Source organism: Chiloscyllium punctatum, chromosome 19 (assembly GCF_047496795.1).
Source record: "Chiloscyllium punctatum isolate Juve2018m chromosome 19, sChiPun1.3, whole genome shotgun sequence".
NCBI lineage: Eukaryota > Metazoa > Chordata > Chondrichthyes > Orectolobiformes > Hemiscylliidae > Chiloscyllium > Chiloscyllium punctatum.
This window is the reverse complement of record NC_092757.1, coordinates 84725664-84745473: the sequence shown is the minus strand read 5'-3', so window position 1 is coordinate 84745473 and position 19810 is coordinate 84725664. Positions and strand designations below refer to the sequence as shown.

General features: G+C 45.6%; 1 protein-coding gene across 25 annotated transcripts in view; it reads right to left on the bottom strand.

Annotated features, from left to right (window-relative positions):
• LOC140491556 (RNA-binding protein Musashi homolog 2) overlaps positions 1-19428 on the bottom strand; it is a 573466-nt gene extending 554038 nt beyond the window's left edge. For 10 of the 25 annotated variants that reach the window (XM_072589923.1, XM_072589924.1, XM_072589921.1 and 7 more), the window contains exons 1-5: positions 19127-19425; positions 18742-18782; positions 18252-18333; positions 17744-17828; positions 13609-13650 (exon numbers count right to left, since the gene is read on the bottom strand). In XM_072589923.1, coding sequence (XP_072446024.1) covers positions 13609-13650; positions 17744-17828; positions 18252-18333; positions 18742-18782; positions 19127-19188 — 312 coding nt within the window. In that variant the 5' untranslated portion in view covers positions 19189-19425. Of the gene's footprint in view, positions 1-13608; positions 13651-17743; positions 17829-18251; positions 18334-18741; positions 18783-19126 lie in introns of all 25 variants that reach the window. The other 15 variants (XM_072589920.1, XM_072589911.1, XM_072589913.1 and 12 more) reach the window with 6 other exon arrangements.
• Positions 19429-19810: the final 382 nt, after the last annotated feature.

Sequence of the window (19810 nt, the reverse complement as noted above, 5' to 3'; positions counted from 1 at the left end):
TTGGATTCCGTAGTGCGGCAGATGCACATGGCAGTAAACACTTTCTCAAGATTAATAGGTCTCTCTTGTCCCAGGGCACGTGACACATTGATGTCATACATGCAACCAGGGTTACTAGCTCTTGAAAAACACTCAGGGTTAAAATGATACCGGAGCTTCAGAAAACAAACACGGAGAGAGGAAATAATTTTTTTTTTAAAATGGGAGGTCAGGCAGAAGAGTCCTCAAGGGCTAAAGGAATAATGTTAGCATCCAAACATGATCATCAAAAACACTCCTTCATTGTGCTGCACCCTGGTAACAGAGTGGATTTAACTCCTTGCAAAGGACACAAACTAATAGCTATATTTATTTTATGTACAACACCACTTTATTGGAGTGTCTAAAGCACGGTCACTGCATTCACAGGAACTCTTCCCACTCCTCTCTGGCGATTATACAGCGAGATTTTTCTCAGTGTAAAAACAGTAGTAGTTCCTTCTGACCTTTGAGGGAGTACTGCTACTCCACACAGTTGTGACTGCTCTAGAACTCAGCCCTCACTCATAGTCACACAACACTGAAACAGACCCTTCGGCCCTATGCGTCCATGCCGATCAGATATCATAAACTAATCTACTCCCTTTTGCCAGCACTTGGCCAATATCCTGCTAAACCTTTCCTATTCATATACCCCTCCAAATGCCTTTAAAATGCCGTAATGGTACCAGCCTCCACCATGTCCTCTGGCAGCTCATTCCATACACACACCACCCTCTGCATGAAAAAGTTGCCCCTTAGGTCCTTTTTATATCTTTCCCCTTTCACCCTAATCGTATGGCCTTTGGTTCTGGACTCCCCAACCCCAGGGAAAGACTTTGTCTATTTACGCTATCCATGCTTCTCTTAAATTTTATAAGCCTCTTTAAGGTCACCCCTCAGCCTCCGACACTCCGGGGAGAATAGCCCCGGCTCAGGTGACTGTCCGTACGGAGTTTGCTCAAACTCTCCACCCTGGCAACATCCTTGTAAATCTTGTCTGAACCCTTTCAAGTTTCACAACGTTCTTCCTACAGTGGAGAGACCAGAATTGCACACAGTATTCCAAAAGTGGCCTAACAATGTCTTGTACAGCCACAACACAACTTCCCAACTCTTACGCTCAATGCACTAACCAATAAAGGTAAGCATACCAAATGCCATCTTCACTATCCTACATACCCGCTACTCCACCTTCAACGAACTATGAAACTGCACTCCTCAGTCTCTGTTCAGCAACACCTCCCCCACCCCACCCCCACCCCCCACCCATCTTTGCTGCATATCAGATGATATTTTAATATTAAATCTGATTGATTTCAAGCTTGCAAATTGTAGCCAATCTAGATGGGGCAGATGAATAGACTCTCCCCTTCCAGACATGCTCAAATGTTTGAACAGATACAGCTCTCTCCTCAAACTGCAAAGGATTTCCATTCCGCCTTTTAAACCAATAAGACATGGACTTAGATGCCCCATCTATACAAACGGCCACCCTTGCAACATCACTACTTTAGCTCCTTCAAACCAAACCATCTGGGGTGGGGGTTTAAACCATGCAGACCACATCACATTATATAGAAAACAGGACAGTACAAACCAGGCCCTTCAACCCACCATGTCCATGCTGACTATGACACCATACTACAATAATTCCATTTGCCTGCACGATCCATATCCCTCTCTGCTCCCCCTGGTCACGTGTCTGTCCGAATGCCTCTGAAACTCTGCGACCAGTTTGCTTCTACCATCTTCCATGGCTGCACATTCCAGGCACCAGCTACACTGTATAAAAATAACTTGCTTTGCACAGCGTGGTTCAGTGGTTAGCACTGCTACTTGACAGCACCAGGGACCCAGGTTCGATTCCCTCAGGAGACTCGAAGGAGTTTGCACACTGTCATCGTGCCTACATGGGTTTCCTCCCACAGTCCAATGGTGTGCAGGTTAGGTGGATTGGCCATGGGAAATGCAGGGTTACAGGGATAGGATAGGATAGGATAGGGGATGGGGATTAGGGGGGGGGGGGTCTGGGCAGTGTGATCTCAAATGGGTCAAACGACCTGCTTCTGCCCCATAGCGATTTTGTGATCTCCTTTAAACTTCTCCCTTTTACCTTCAAACTTACGCCCTACCTACTTAAACAAAAGTTATACACCTTTCCAGGTGAAAGCAGGAGAGGGATAAGGCTGCAGCACTCAATAGTAATCAGACAGGAGCACAAAACCCTGCACAACAGGAGTCTGCATGATTCTGCATCTCCAGAAAATGCTATTAAAGACTCTATATGCAGTGTAGGAGATGCAGCCCAAGACTGTGTCACAAAGAGCACAATCACAGCACTCCAAGTGGCAGCCTGCCTCAATCAGAAGTAGAGTTGGTAACAATGCTAGCCCCATGAGATCACACAGTGAGGCTGATAAACTTTGCAGCTGCGCAAGAAGAGGGGAAAAAAGACAATTGAAGAGACTGTGACAGCAGAAGCAGGAAATGGTTCAAGGGAAAAGAAAATTGTACTCAATTGTAAGTTCTTTGTTTGAAAAGACTAACCCAAAAGCAGCCAAAATGTAGACCTATTGACAATACAACTCCCTCCATATCTATTCTAGAAAGAAAGCAGAGGGCAGCCAATTTGAGAGAGCTCAGACTCATTAGTATGACCACCATCTGGACGTTGGGTTGCTGCAATGGCCCTGTTACTGCGCAGCTCCAACCAAGCTGCCTCACCACTTTCTCAAAAGATCACGCCATCAGCATTTCACTGCTGTCCAGCAGACACAGAGACCAGGATCAGGCAGAGTAGTGTGCTGCCACTCTCTGTGGGATGTGGGCGTCGTTGGCTGGGCCAGTATTTACTAGCTGCCCCAAACACAGAGGGCTGTGAAGAATGAACCACACTGCTCCTCGTCTGGACCAGACCAGGCAAAGACGGCAGATTTCCTTCCTTCGAGGGCATCGGTGATCCAGATGAGTTTTTGTGACAACCAGCAGGGATTACTTGGTCACTATCAGGCCCAATCTTGTACTCAATGCAAATTCCCACCAGCTTGTGGGAGTCGAAGCTAGCTCCTCAGAATATCAGCCCAGGTTTCTAGGTTACTAGCCCAATGACATTACCACTAAGCCTCTGCCTCCCCATTCCTTACTCATTTTGGTTTGGCTTCAGAAGGGCATAGCGACCAAACTTTGACACAACATGCAGTCATTAATGGGCAGCTTGCTGCTTCCCTAGTGGCCTCTTACTCTATTCAAATACGTTTTACAGATGCTCAGGCCAGGACAGGTCTCGGTCCCAGTCCTCAGATCCCAAGTACTACAACGAGATGCTGGGACATCTCTCTGATCAGTACGTACCACTACAAAAACATTACTGTAGGCTGAGACAGCGAAGTCATGGTAACAACACTAGAGGAGTAACACAATATCACAAGGAGACACCAGTTCAAATCCCACCTTCTGATGCATTCAAATTCATTTAATAAGGAAAATGTAAAACTAGAAGCTAACCTTGGCAGACGTGACTGTGCAATTATTGGCTGTTGTAAAGACCCACCCTGTTTACCTTTAGGGGAGGAAATCAGCTGACTTTACCTGGTTCCCCCTACACGTGACTCCAGCCCCACAGCAATGTGGTTGTCTCTTCGCTGTCCTGTGAAATGACTCAACAAGTCACTCATGTCAGCGGCAACAGACACTGACCTCGCCAACGTTGCCCACATCCCACATGCAAAAAAAAATACACAGAGAAACAAATCTGAAGCAACTGTCACACTTATTTGTGGAATCCTGCTGTGCATCCACCAGCTCTCACCAATCCAACAAGGTACCCATGTTTCCTCAGACACCAGACTGGCTGGGAAGTGCATTGAAAACATCCCGAATAATGCTACACCACGCAGATCCTCTTGGTGGGGATGGACAGGGAGTGGGGAAGCAGAGGAGTGGACAATAACGTGGGCGAATTGCCAGTTGATGTTCACAAAAAACAAAAGTCACAATCACTCGAGGGAAGGAGGTAAAGAGCACTCAGAGTTTGGCCACATTCTTCTAGTCAGGAGTTTGGGAATAAGGAGAAAACTAGCAACGGAATCAGTGGGGGCGGATAATGTAGCCAAAATACTTCAGGTGGTCTATAAAAGTGGATGCAGAAATCAGTGCAGCTAAGACAAAGAAAGGTAAGCTGTTGAAAACCAGATAAACAGGTCAGATGACAGAAAAGGTGATCATGCAGATAATCATTTAAAGTTAGCATTTTGAAGGTTTAAGAAGCTATGGTTGTCTCCACAGTGCTCAATACACACAAATACCAAAATAAAACTGGGGGGTGGGGGTGCAGGCATTCAGCTTAATAGGGCCCACTTTTATTTAGGCCATCCCTACATCTCTCCATGCGCAAATGTCTATTTTAACAGCCTGCTCTGCTCATGTATTCCCCCTGTATGGTTACTCTTTGGATAAGGGTCATTTATCCAACTTTGACTCATATTCATGTCACCTAACTCATCACTTCCACTGCCCACTGGCTGGCAAGGTGAATAATTTGCCTCACTACCAACTTTTGCCAGAAACAAATCTGAAAGAACTGCGGATGCTGGAAATCAAACAAAAAAACTGAAATTGCTGGAAAAACTCAGTAGGTCTGAGTGGGGAGAAAGCAGAATTAATGCTGCAGGTCTAGTAACCTTTCTTCAGAATCGACTTTTGCCAAATTCCTCCCACCATCCCACTAAACAACAACTAAATGTCACAACAGAAAGGGACCAATTTTCTAAGTGTGAAAGCAATGTTGTCCACTATGAGTCACACAGTTTCCAATAAGCACTTTCAGGAAGGGGAATGGGTGTAATGGACGGAAACAACTGCCCACCAGGAATAAACAACTGGCCTCCATAACATCACAGATTTTAAAGCTTAAATCAACTTTCATGACCTCTCTTCAGAGCAGGCAATCCTGAAACCAGAAAAGGGATTCAACACGAGACAATAAGTATTTTCAAAATTGTTCTCAACATAGACTACAGAGAAAGCAAGTCCAACACATCCAAGTGAGAGTTGAAAGGGTCAGCCTAGCACCCTGTTGTGTGCCATCAAATCCTTGACCCTTCTGCAGCTACAGTTCCAGTGTTTTGTCCACCACTTCACAGTGTAAAAGCTCATGTGATACAGCTAGGCTGGCAATTAATGTGGCAGATAGTGCACCGACTCTAGTCTGAGGCAGTCCATTCCAATACTACAGATCTTGCAATCCTCTCTGCTGTGAGATATGAGCAGAGGGAGCTTCGCTTGAGCACACCTGACCACACAGAGATCACACTGTCATTATGCAAACCATTAGCACGAGTGCACAGGGTATGGGCATGTCAGTGTAACATATGCAGCTTACTCTGGACACATGAGAAACATGTCTACATACCAACGGAGCTACTCATCGTCCTATTTACCTCACCAAATTACTCAGGCTCAACAACTTTGAAAGACTCCTTTCGGATTAAGTCAATGAGTCTGCTTAATACGCAGTTAATGGTTTCCCCCGAGATGCAGCACCACCTGTTGCAGTCAGTGCCCTTTTATTACGTGTCGCTTTCTCTTCCTTAATGACAAGAACCGTGTGGATTAAGCCAGGAAGAATTGACAAATTCAGTCCCAGTGAAATAGAGCCCTTCAATTTCTTTTCAAATTGCGTAGCAAGGAACTTTCACGACAGACGCAAACTTATGTCTGAAAGAATGAAATAAGCATTACGTGAAGCCAAATGCAAGAAAGTTTAAGGCTTACTCATTAGCATAATTATAGTTTGCCGCACACATTTGAACACGTGCACATAAAACAGCTGCCTTTGTATAAAACCTTTCACAACTTCAGAATGTCCTTTCAACTAGATACTTTGCCCAAAGTGCAACAAGCCATTTTCGCACAGAGTAAACTCCCAGAACAACAGCGTGACAAGTCCAGATTAACTGCTCTAATGTGGTTGTTGATCAAGAGGATTAAAACTAGCCAGGAGTCTGAGCAAAACTCCCATCCTTTATATCATGTCACAGGATATTATATCTGTCCTAGGAACCAGATTGGGCCTCAGTTTAATATCTTTTTGGAAAAACAGCACTATTCCGACAGTGCAGCACACCCTCCGTATTGCAGTGAAGTGTCAGGTTAGAATTTTGTGCTCAAGTCTTAGAAGCAGGACTTGACCCCAGAACCTTCTGAGATGAGAGACCAACTGAATGAACGCACTAGTCACAGGAGCTAAAAATTGCACACATGACAAATTTAAAGACAACTGAAAGGGAGCATCAGAACAAGACATAAAAAAACTTGCTGCTGTTCAAGGTGAAGGTTGGATGCCTTTGGTAAGTCAGTGGAATGAGCAATGGAGTAGCCATACGTTGATGAGGAACCAATGGAACAGCCCATCCCTGGTCCCCCTCTAATGACGACCGAAGCAGCAGTAATGCTGCACGCGATGTCTGTGCGAACATGGCCACAGGTCGGCCCACCAATAAGAATGTGACGCCAAATTCCAGGCCATAATCTCACCAGCACCAGCAGAGTCAATGGACTTACTGGCCCTGGACTGGATGGCAACCACAAGCATCCTTGCAGTGAAGGGCAGAGGCCACCTGCTTCCTCACCAGGCCCCATCCCCACCCACCCCAAACCTGCTGGGCCATGGAAGAGGCACCTTGGCAGACGTTAAACATCTTGGTCACTGATCTCCTGAGGTAGGCAGCTGCAATGCACATCCACTGAAACATTGCAATTACGTCAGGAATCCACAAACCTGCCTCAGTGCAACTTGCTTCAGGAATGGGGGGCTATGTTTACAACTTCCTATCCAGAGGGAAGTAGGCGTTCACATCTGTCTACAGCCAGAGGATAGCCCTTGTGCAGACACACACACACACACACATTGCATCCCTCTACTGAACTAGGCGACATGTGGATGTTACTGGGAGTCTCACTGGCACAAAACAGTGACAGGATTGGGCAGGACAGAGAGCACACAAATAAATAGCAAAATCCCAAACCAGCTCGCCCATGGTGGTTTCCCTGGGTACTTCCTCTGCACGGGTCACATCACAGATGGTGACATACACCCATGAAGACTCCTGAGAATCCAAGCGTTAGCAGCAAAACACACACTAAATGGAAAACTAGAAAGTTTGACAAAATTGGTTCTGCATAAGCACAATTAAAATCAAATCAAATTAGCATGCCCTTTAAATCAATCACAGGTTACAATCCTGGCAAATGAGCGCTGGGATCATTTCTCAAACATGCAACAACATCCAAAACTCAGGATGATACTAAAAAAGTGGGAAGAAATCTGTATGGACTTTTCAACTTCCCCCGGAAGTAAAATTCTCTTCTCAGGAAGAGCAGGCCAGTTCAGACGTAAATTCACCTTTTGCCCACTGCCAGCCCTCCCCCCCCACTGGCCCCTCCTATGTGTTCCAGTCACTGTTTGGCTCACCTCCTCCTATTGAAGCTTCCATGCCTCCTCCAGACCTTCACCAATCAGAATCCAGGGAACATTTGGATCAAGATGGCTTAGTGGCTAGCACTGTTGCCTCACAACACCAGAGACCTAGGTTCGATTCCACCCTCGGGCACCTGGGTGCAGTTTGCACATTCTCCTCACATCTGTGTGGGTTTCCTCCCACAGTCCAAAGACGTGCAGGTTGGCCGTGAGAAAACGTAAGGTTACAAGGAAAGGATGATGGGGGTTGTGGGTGACTCTTTGGAGGGTCGATGTGGACTCAATGGACTGAAAGGCCTGTTTTCACACTGTAGGGATTCAATGACTCTTCTATCTGACCTTTCGAGCATCACCACAGTCTACCTTGGTATTACCCGGCAATGGCATGTGCCTTCTCTGGCTTAGCTCTTCTGGGCACCACTCACATGAGTCCCCACGCCCCTGTGCGCCTTCTGCCAGCCTCAGTGTTCCTACTCACTGGGTGCCAAGACATATGTGCTGTGATCTCAGAGACTGAATAACCAATTCAAAATACTGGATTATGGGGTAATGAGAGAGGAGGAGAGATGTACCTTCAAGAGGAACACAATGGCTGGATGATGCTCATGTCACTGAACTGCACTCCACAAGGCAATAGCAGCAAGAAAGCAACCAACCACCACTTAAACCCAAAATATTTGAGTGAGTGAGTGAGTGAGTGAGAGACAGAGACAAGTTATTTCGAATTCACAGCATCACAGCTCTCGTCACGAATGACACAGAGATGGTCAGCAGGGGAGAGAAGCAGAATTCCTCTGGGAATTTCCCTGGGCAGGAACATTACTGGGAGTGGAGACTTATTGCCGAGTCCTCATGATGGGAAACTGCACGCCTGGTTCACAAACCAAGATTGAACATCTGCAAGGTCCCCAACAAGCTAAACTTCATTTTTAAAAACTGCATATACAATGCAAACTGGGATCAGGGAGGGGAGGAAGAGGTTTTGGAGGATATCGTGCTGTCCTCACCTGAGTCTGTCACCATAACCACCCATTCCTCCCTCCCTCAATGTTCTCCAGGTGCCCTTGAACACATCTAGATTACCTGCTCCAAACACCGCCTGGGATTGCAAGGTCTATATCAGCAAACAGTGAAGTTTCCTCTGAACTCATTAGCTGGGTCCCCAATTTACCAACATGCAACTTACATTGACTCGTACATATGAATGTTATCCCAAACAGGAGCTTAATTTTGAATATCTGACATACAATCATTTCCAGTACTTAGGAGCTGCTATTTGCTAATGTCCTGTATTGTGCTCTAACTTGTGTACAAATTGAGTTGTTAAGACTCAAGAACAGAACCCGTTCGCAACTCGGGCACCGCCTATATTGGACTTCTTGGTGCGTATCCTTTATTGGCTAGGTCTCTCTACACCTACACTAGAGATAGAGAGAGAGAGAGAGAGAGAGAGCGAGAGAGCGAGCGAGAGAGAGAGAGAGAGAGAGAGCGAGAGAGAGAGAAAGAGAGAGAGGCGATCTAACTTGCTCACCCTCTCCAGATTAGACAAGTTGTAAGTGCAGTGGCTGGAATCACCCAAATAAGAGAATGAGAGAGCAAGAAAGACAATAAGAGAAAAGAGAGTGCAAAAGGGGAAAAAGGAAAGACAGGCAGAGAGGGGTCTATCTTCAGACTGGTATATGATGCAGCCAAGACACTTAGTCCTAGTTAGCATATCGACACAAGTCCTTTATAGGTAAAAGAAATCACATTTAATCCAATTCACTTTAATGCAGTGCCAATACTTCTCCTGTTTTATTGACTGACTTCAAGTTGCTCCAATTGCCACCATACGTGATAGAGACAGACCTCGAAGTGCTCTGTCCTACAGTTATATCCAATGCGCCCTCCAAATATACAACCCATGTATAGAAGGACATTATTTATAATCTTAGCACTAGGTGGTTTTAAAAGAAAAAAAATCTCTAAAGTACATAATGCCTCACTGCGATCCTACCATCAGCAACTATTCCATTTGCGTATGGAGGTCAGTCTTCCCACCGCTGAACCTCTGGATTTCAACAGCAATGCTATTAGGGAATACACCTGGGGAGTTACATTTCCTCTGCAACCTCATTTTAACGTGATGATTAATGTTTTTGTGTTGTTGTTACTTGGATTTTTTTTTAAATTGGCTAAATACATCACATTAGTACAAACGTGACCACATTAGTCAGCAGCACTGAAACTGTGCAGGAAAGCAACAAAACTCTGCTGTTTCACTTTCACGCACTGACCCCTCAGAGGGGGTCAGGAGGAAAACAGTACAGAAAATGCCCACTCTCTAACACAGCGACAGTGCCGCCTATTATATACAACTGGATCCCTGTACCCATCACTGCGGTGGAATTCCGGGAAAACACAAATTAAGGAAGAGCTAATCTAAAAAAGGTTGGTGGTCATTCAGCAAGAGCTGTGCGGGGGAATTGGGCAGGGGGGGTTAAGTGGTCATGGGGAAGGGAAATGCTAAGCCACAAACGCAGGTAAACAGACTCAATCCACAGTATTTTTTTTAAAATCACACTAATCAACACACTCCCAGCAGGAACAAAGTGAGAAAAAAAAAGCTGAAAACCCTGATTGGAATCTTTGAGAAAGAGAAGCAGAGTGAGGTGCTCAGTGAAACAGCAAGATGGAAATGATAAGAGACCGGGAAAAGGGGTCTTATTAAGCTTTTATAAAAAAAAAACCAACCCAAGAGCATGTTTACAAAATCGTTCTGGTAACCTCACGTCATTTAAAATTTAGTTTTCTCCCAGCACTTAGTCACGGGGCCCTAGTTCTGGCTCATTGTTCAAGTAGGCTGGCTTCATTGCATATAATAGCTGTGGGAAACTGAGCAGGATTCGGCTGAACAACAGACAACATTAGAACCCCACCTCACCCCCCTTCCCTGCTATCCTTTTGCTCCCCATCTCTATACAGAGACTCAGCCACACTCTCTCACACACACAGAGACAGACACTCTCTCACACTAGAGCTGTCTCCAGTGCCTCTCTGCTCCATGCAGTGCCTTTTATTGCACGGGGCTGATTTATGCGTCTAGGTCACCCCTGCTTATTTTAAAAGCTTTTCTCGACAGCCTTTTTAAAATACATACACACGCACGCATAAAAAGAAAGGGACTTCAAGGCAGATCTAAATTAAATGCAGTTGTAGAAGGCGGAGGTCTGGTAAGGCATTGGGAAGCGGTGTTTCGTTGCTGATTAATAAGCAGGACTTAAAAGAGGCCGCAGTTGTCAAAGAAATTTCAGCTTGCAAATCACATAAATGTACCTGAGTGAGCAGGGCCTGATTTAAGCAGGGGTGAAGGTGGTCACAGCTATGTGCAGTCTCTCAGTGAACACCTGTGTGTAATCGCACAGTGCCAGCAATCCCATACTCCCGGGACTGATTTGACTTAATACAAATCTACAACCCCTCTCTGCACTTCCAAAAAAATAAAAAAGACCTAAAGTTGTCCTAATCAAAGTACAGCAATACCTCAAATGGAGAATGTTTAATTTATTGACCAGTGATTCGGTGCATTAACCAGCAATTTTCCAAATGCCAACTGCTTCACACTACGACTCCCCCCACGCACAAAAAACCTGTACATTTCAACTGCTGTCAACGAGGAGTTCTACATGTTAGTTCCAGTGGGGGCTACTGCTAAATGTAGCACTCTGTGAGAAGTGCAGACAACACTGAATACTAAGGACTACAGTCAAAGACTAACTACACATGCACTGAACATATCCAGGCTCAGACCCGAGGGAGCAAAACAGGAAAGTCTATTCTCAGAATCAAGGATCCCCACTAGGCTTTGAATCAAAAAAAGTCAGAGTTGACAACTGCTGGCCTCTGCTCGTGCCTTTGTAATGCAAGTCAAACTGAAAGCAAGCAGAACATGCCTTTGACTGTCTCATATCGAGGGTGTACGACAGATTTCACAGGCGTCGCTGAATCTGCCGCAGATCTCGCGTTCTGGCAACTCAAAGATGAGGTCGCAGTGGGAACCTAGTTATGGGATCCTGCTGTGCACCAACCAACCTCCAAGGTGCGCAAGGTGACTTCAGGGCTGTTTTCCCTGACGACACAGTACCAGAAACATTATGACAGCCTGGGCACGCTCCAGTCCACGGGCAGCGGAAATGCTGGTTGTCAGAGCCCTGAGGGCCAACGTCCTGACTTCCGCACATCCTGCAATGCTGACCTCTCCCCACGAGAGCAGGGAGAGGGCAGCAATCAGACACAGAGTGCCGTCAGCCAGGCTGCACCCCTGCTTGGCTGCAGGTCATCAATAACAGCTTGTTCAGTTGTGGCAGAATATTTCTTTAAAAAAGAGACAGAGTTTACTTTATGCTAAAATCACCAACAATCTGTATATGAGCTGAGACCAGAGTGAACCTCCACAAACAAACAGACACAGTTGCAGCACCTTCCATCTGAGGCTACTCCTCGTGAAGTGACCTTACATTGCCCCACTTCTCATTTTTACATTCCCCATGGCGAATCCCAATGAGCAAACACAAAACCAGTTATAAAAATACAACAAAACTGCTGGAAATGGCAAATGAAACTGGGCAGGAGAAAAAGAACGTGTGCCTCTGTCATCTGCCAAGCCCAAATGACGAGGGCAGTTTCACTGAGCTCAATACCCCCTCTCAAAAACTGCGCTTTTAAATCTTAGGCCAATCACTTCTTCATCAAAGTGCCGAATGCAGGTTTATATACAGACCATTCTAAACACCAGACTGTGTTACACCTTGTGTTAAGCGCCATGTGCATTAAGCTCTGTCACAGTTCAGACCATCCCAATTTTAATATAATTTTAGTGCTATTCACACAAGGACTATTGAGTGCGATATTTTTTTCTTTTCATTACCATCCCATTATGTTCAGTGGTAGGTTACCATTGTGAAAAAGTTCCATTAAATAAAAGAAAAGATGTGATTTCCAGAAATGCTGACGATGGAGTGAGGAGCTGCCTCAGAGAAGCCTGGATGGTGAGCAAATTGCAGAAGTTAAATGAGTCTATTTTACAGGTAGGGCCACCCCCACCTCCCCACCGCCGCAATCGGCTTCCTGGTTTACATTAGTGTGCGATTGTGCTGCTCTGGTGAAGAATGACCACGTGCCACACTGACACACAAAAGGGAGCAGCGCCTCTTTCAGCCCCCAGAGGTGGCGTGGGCAAGACAGATGCTGTCACTCACTGTAACCAGTTCTGGCAACTTACACCTAAACACCTTGGTGCTATAACAAATACAAGTCCTTCTCAGTGGTCACCCACAGGTCAGGCAGTTTGAGTTTTTTCATCCAGTAGCCAGGAGGAAATCTGGCTTATAAAGACATTCACAAATAAAGAAACGCATACAGAGCTAACACAGGCTTCCCTGAAAAGCACACCAGATCATTCCAGGCTACCAGAGTCACAGAGCGTTAATGCAATCAGGCTCCAAGACAATTTACATAATTTGCTTTTGGCCCATTCACATCCTGTCAGCCTACATTCAAAGCAACATTAAGCAACTCCACATGTTGACCCTCTCAATCTAAAGGTCAGAGGGCACTGGAGGGTTTCAGGCCGCGTCTTGCCATCTCCATTTTCACAAGACGGCCCCCCGCTCAACACACAACACACTTCTTGTTAACACAGCATCTTTCCCCTCCATACAGCCCCCACTTTGAGCTTCTGTGCTAATCAAACCTCAATGTCTACTGTTAACCCATCTGCCGTCTTCGTGTTCAAGTAAGGTCAAACAGAATGCTGCCTTCTACTTTTCAAAAAGCCACATAATAAAATCACAACAACAAATAAATAAAAGCCTCGCTCCACTTGTAAATATCGCAAAAAAAAACCTCGAACTGGATTCGACTGCAATTGGAAAGTGCAAAACAGCAGTTACAAACGCTCCCACTACCGTAGCTCAGAACGTCAAAGAAACAATGCACACAGGCTTAAAGGTTTATTAACAACTCAGAATCAACATATCTTTCTTCCTGACCCCCTCTCAGAGCACTTGCCTCAAATAATCCCTCACCGTGTCTGGGAGAACACAAATGACAACAATAATCCTTCTACTTACCTTGGGTTGTGCTCTTCGGGGGAATGCAACCTTAGGGTCAATCTGTCGAAGCAAATCAGAAAAGGGTTAAAAAAAAAATCATCGGGTGCATCCCCACCCCAGGACATTTAAAACACCATGTTTCTCAGGCAATGAATCACAGCAGAAAGTTTCTAAGGTCAGGTCCAAGAATTGCAAGGGACTGATCACTATTTAATGTCATGTACCTTTTTTTTTAAACCTGTTTTAAAGACATCAGCTGTGCTCTTAGGGATTACTTATACTTGCTACTGCTGCAAAGCAATTCTTAAAGGATTACTAATCAAGAAATTATATAGTTATTTTTCACCCTCTTGGCTGTCACAGCCCGACCTTTGTGTGGTCACTGTAGCCCACGTATGTTTTCACACATCTACAGAATGTCGTAGATATCTCTATGGTTGCACGGTCTGGGAGATGACTGGATCCAGGGCGGTCAGTGTCCCTTCCATTCACATAGCTCACACATCTCCGAACACAAGGTGCTGCACTTGGCATAATCATGCGTGGTCAGATCGAGAATGAAACAGAACTAGAGTCAAGAGGAGGGAGGGGATGCACTTATTTCCTAATCTAGAGCAAATTGGAATTAGCACGGCTGTGCAAGGTAAGATGCACCTTTTAAAAACAAAACTGAAATCCTGAATCAGCTCCCTCCCTGAGCTGCAAACAGGGTTCTAGTGCAAATCTTCAGTTCACACAATCCACCTTCAAGATGTCAACTCCAAGTTGGGATTTATTTGCAGAGTCCTTCTCCAACTGCTAACCCAGTGACTCAGCCTATCATGGGGGTGATTGAGGGGGGGTTGTTGTACAGGAGGGGATCTCAAGTCACTCATTAAAACACACTTCCAGCAAGGGATCACTTGTTAATTGTCACCAGGGGGACTCCTAACGATTCTCCCCAGTCCACTGAAACCTTTTTCAACACCATGCAGTTTCTGCACAGTCAAGACAAGACAAGCGAGAGCAAACTTTCCTGAACCACCAAGTTGAGTGCCCAACCCCGATTCCTGAAGAAGGGCTGATGCCCGAAACGTCGATTCTCCTGTTCCTTGGATGCTGCCTGACCTGCTGCACTTTTCCAGCAACACATTTTCAGCTCTGATCTCCAGCATCTGCAGTCCTCACTTTCTCCTCCAACAACCAGACACCTACTCAGATCACCATCCTTCCCAGCTGTAGGCCAAGACATGATGTAAGTGCAAATCTATCTAAACTCTCAATTTCCACCCTACTCCCAACATTTAAGAAGCTCCATTACATGTAACTAGGTAACTCCAGGTGACACCCTCCCCGTTCCACAACAGGAGATGAAACACAGGGAAATGGGACCTTTCCTTTTGACGTCACTAACCCACATTGGACTAGATTCGAGCAGGCACCTGGACCAACAGGACCATCAGTTCTGCCATTGTGGCACAAACGTCAGGTACTGGGGCCAACACCAGCTTTTCAAGTGAATATCATTGAAAAGGAAGAGTCACGGGGACCAACATCACACCAACTATGTTCACTTGAGTCGGCCTTGGTCATCGAGGTGACTGAACAGCAAGGCTAGAAAGACAGAAGTAGAACAGAGAGAGAGATTCCTCCTCACAGCCCAGACAGAACCACAGTCCTGCTTGTGGGCCCTGACAACCCAGAGCATGAAAAAGCCCTGGCACAGAGGGTAGGTGCCAAATGGCCTCAGATTGGAGAGAGGCCTGCAGGAGGATGAAATCCAGTACCCAGCTGGTCAAACCAGGTCACAATCCAGCAGCCTTCTCCTGTAAAGATATGTAGGGATGCAGTCGTGGTGACATGAGATTGTGAAGATTCTCAAGATTGGATCCTCCATGGAGCTTGGTCAAGTACAAGGTGTGAAAGGCTACAGGGGTCCAAATGAAAAACTGGGATTCTGGGGACAGAGGGGCAAAGACAAGACCTTCAAGAGCTGTCTACCTGGTGGCAAGCCCTGCACAGGTTGTGTTCAAACCCAGTGGGAACACGTAGCAGCGCTTCACTAAAACATCCTCTTCTGCCCCAGATTGCTCCTGCTTCACTTATTCACTTCCACTTTAAACCCTGGGGGAAAACGGCAGACTGAATGGGTGCACATCTGCGTGTGCTGTGGGTGGGGAGTGGGTGAAGAGAGAGAAAAGTACAAACTGCCACCTACAGCTGAAGGAAGAAGCACTTTCAGACAGGAGCATCAGTGCGGGAAATGGCACTACCAGACGGAATCATCTCTCCAGCCATTTTAAAAGCAGCCCTGTTGCATGAGAAAGGAGTTGCAATATCCCAGAACAAATCTGTGAAACCACACACAGACAAAGCCTGTACCAGCCACAATAAGTAATGGTCTTGCATTCTGCCCCGAATCTGGCCAGCACTAGGTGCCTGCACCATTCACCCCTTACACTTTTGTTAACAGCATCAGACAGTATCGCATGCTTATCAATACCAGTGTGATGTCTCAACATCCATTATAACCCCACAGCCAACGCCTCACGTCCAGTGATAAAAACCACAACACAGAATGACCACCCTGAAACCCACTTTAAATCTGTCCAAACTTACTCAGGACAGCAATCAAAACACATTTGCAAAACTATTTCCACAACAGGACAAAGCCAACCCCAACATAATGACAAACTTCAAATCTCACAGCAAATACCAAAATAATTGGCTGGTGGACAAAAACCATCAACAAAAGAAAATCAAAATCAGAAGGAGAGGGGAAGCAATCCTCATGTCTGGGGCATAGGTTAAGGCCAGGAAGGAAAACGATGCAAATTTATGTGCCATTTATTTTGCAGGATTTTAGCAAAAGACACATATCTATGATTTTGCACCTTCTAGTGTTTAAAACAGGTTAATAACAGTTCCAGATAGATTTCACTAAATTATTCCCATGAGAAGTCCCAAACCCAAAGTCACTGTTCGCCTCTTCTATCCCCTTCAATGTTCGCAACATTAAAGTAACCTCCTTAGTGCACTCTAATACCTTGTGTGCTTCAAGGATGTCTAATCTGGTCTGTCAGCCAGAGTGAAGAGAGAGTGAGAATTTTAATGATCTCACCCAGTGTCATTGCAAGTTGCCTGAGAAACCAGTTTCACACCCAAAAGAATTTTCATTTGTCGGAGGGGATGAGGGGAAAGTGTACAAGAACTCTGAACTCAAACTGGATTATCTAGCCATGACTAGTTTCCCATGTCATTCAATTTTAAAAAAAACTACAGAAAAATTAGCACTGGCTAAAACCATTATGTTGTACATATTTATAAACTAGGCATTTTAATACTAAAGATAAATGAGTTAGTTAGCTCTAAGTAAAGTGGATTTTAAAGAAAATATATATGTACTAACTACAGTCTTCTAGAAGTCACTAAAACAGAAGACAAACTAGTTCCGATGGAGTTGTCATTACCTAAGTAATGCCTTAATGCAACCGTAAACAACAGCTTCTGCCGTGGGGAATAGATCGAATTCATGCCCTGAACGTTAAAACAAAGTCGAAAGGGTATATAGAACGCTACAAACAGATGCTCAGACACAAGATACACAGAATGATCAACAAGAAACCCATTCATGCGATTTACAGCAAAACTCAGCTTATGCGCTACCACTCTTGAGTTTTAATAAACTTTCTACCTCAAGTTACGGCAGTCGCTTTTTTTAAAATCCTTTTTGTTTACAATGGGGAAGAGAGGCTGTCCTTTAAACAGAAAGCGGGGGGGGGGGGGAAATGCATAAAATCAAACCTTACCGTCTCCCACTTGCGTTTCATCCTGAGCTCACCGCTTGGAAAAGCGATTAGAATTTAATTGCAAGACTTCCATTTAACTAGCAATTTAATCGGCCACTAGGTGGTTTGATTGTCAATTTATGTAACTGACAGTGAAGCTGTACCAGGAGGGTAGCAATTTTATTTTATCTCCCTTAGAAAGGGGGACTGAAAGTTGCAGCGAAATAGATTTTTTAAACACTTGGGCGTAATATTGAGTTTTTTTTTGTTTTATTTTTATTTCAGAGAGACAGCAGGTATTAAATGACCTTGGGGGGGGGGTGGGGGGAAACAGTTTGTTACAGTTTCACACTGAGGGAAATCAATACAGAAACACACAAACATACCGTCTTGGAATCTAATTCGTGATGGGGTTGAGCTAATACTTTATCTACACTTGCAGGATCGGTAAACGTAACGAAACCGAAGCCTCTGAAATGACACAAAGAAACAAAGTGATGATGAGTAAATAACGAGCAACAGGGAAGAGGAAATCAAACACAAGTGTCAAAATATTCGCACCGATTGTACAAAGACCCAAAATGTGTGGAAGAGAAAGAGGCAGAGAGAGAGAGAAAGAAAGAAAGAAAGAGAGAAAGAGAGGGGGACGGGCTACAAATGTAGCGAGAGAAAAAAAATTACAACGCATATATACACAAAGTATCACCTCCAAACCCTCAGCACAATGTCAAAAAATAAGCTCAGGGACTTCTCGTTGGAGACACTGTCACAATTAGAATCAAAAGAAAAAGAATTGGGGCGGCGGTCGAAATCAAACTTATTTTAAAATCTGAAGTGCTTTCCAAGAATAAAAAAAAATGTTTTTTTAAAAAAGTAGTCAATTGACGATCTTACCTGGATCGTTTCGTGGTCGGATCTCGCATCACCATACATTCCCTGATTTCGCCAAATTTGCTAAAATAGTCCCTAAGGCTATCTGTGAGAATGAATTGGAAGGACAAGAGGGGCAAAACAAAAAAGAGAGAGAGAGAGGGGGAGAAAAAAAAAGCAGGTTAGTGTGCCTGGCAGTGGGCAGCTTTTTTTTAAAAAAACATGCAGACTTAAAAAACAATCACTGAGCGTAGGGGTCTTGGGCAGGACCAAAACTGGAACTCCATGATGTTAGCTGTACAATAACCCGGCCGCAGTCAAAAAGCAACCTTGTAAAACTGCAACTAAAGAGAGCGATCGCTCACTGAATCCCACAACACCTCCTCCTTCCATTCCTACAGCACCCACCCCCCTCTCTCTTTGCAAGGTTATACTGATATATCTGTACCCAGACGCACATACAAAAGCGCTGTGAGCAGAGCAAAGAAATACTTTCTTGCCCGGGCTCTCTTACCTGGTGAGGTTTGCCAGCTGAGACCGCCGATAAACATTTTACTGGAGGAAAACACAACAGAAGTAAGCACAGATGTCAGATCGGCCATTTTGACGTGTAACTTGCAGCTTAAATAGGAAGAGAGAGAGAGAGAGAGAGAGAAAGGAGGGAGAGAGAGAGAGAGAGAGGGGGGGGGAAGGTGCTTGGGGAGGGGAGGAGAACCTGACCATTTCACTGAGTGCAGCTGAAACAAAACTAGGCGCAAAAAGAAGAAGAAAAAAAAGAGTGAGAGAGAAAAAAAAGGAAGAGAAAGGGGGTGGGGGGGAACACGGGACGGAGAAAGGGAGAAGAAAGAAAGAGAGCAGTGAAAAGGAAAAAAAAAAGAGAAAGTCAGATCAGAACATACCCTGGGTCATGCTGAGAGTCGTTTGGACTGCCAGAGGTGGCTTGGTTACCGTCTGCCTCCATATCTCTGGCAACTATAAAAATGAACCACTCTCTCTCACACTCACACACAGACACACTCACTCACACAAACTCACTCTACCCCCACCCACCCCCAACCCGATTCTTGTTTTTGAAAAACAATAAAAATAGTAAAAGAAGCCCCTGAAAGCTGAAGAGGAGCGACTGGCAGCCGGCACTGAACCTGTCACACGTGGGGATCAGCTCAGTCCGAGCGCCCGCTACCGCCGCCGCCGCCTGAGCCCCCCACGTGGGCGGGCCCCTGAGCCGGAGCCCCGCCCCCTCCTCCATACAATCTCTGTATCCAACTCTATCCCCGCCCCCTGCGTTCTGCCCGCTCCCATTGGGCGGCGGCGCACGTCCGTCAGACCGGATCTCCGCCCCTCCCCTCGCCGCCCGCTCCCATTGGCCGCGCGTCCGGCCCTCCTCCCTGCCATTGGCCGCTCGGTACCGGTCAATCATCATCCACACCCGCCTCCGCCCTCCGCCCGTCTCCATTGGTTGCTGCCGCCGCCGCCCCCCCTACCATTGGTTTATGCCTCACGTCCATCATCGCCCAACGGTACCCGCCCGCATAGCCCGTTCTCACTGGACACGCTGCAGGTCCATCATACCGCAACGCCCA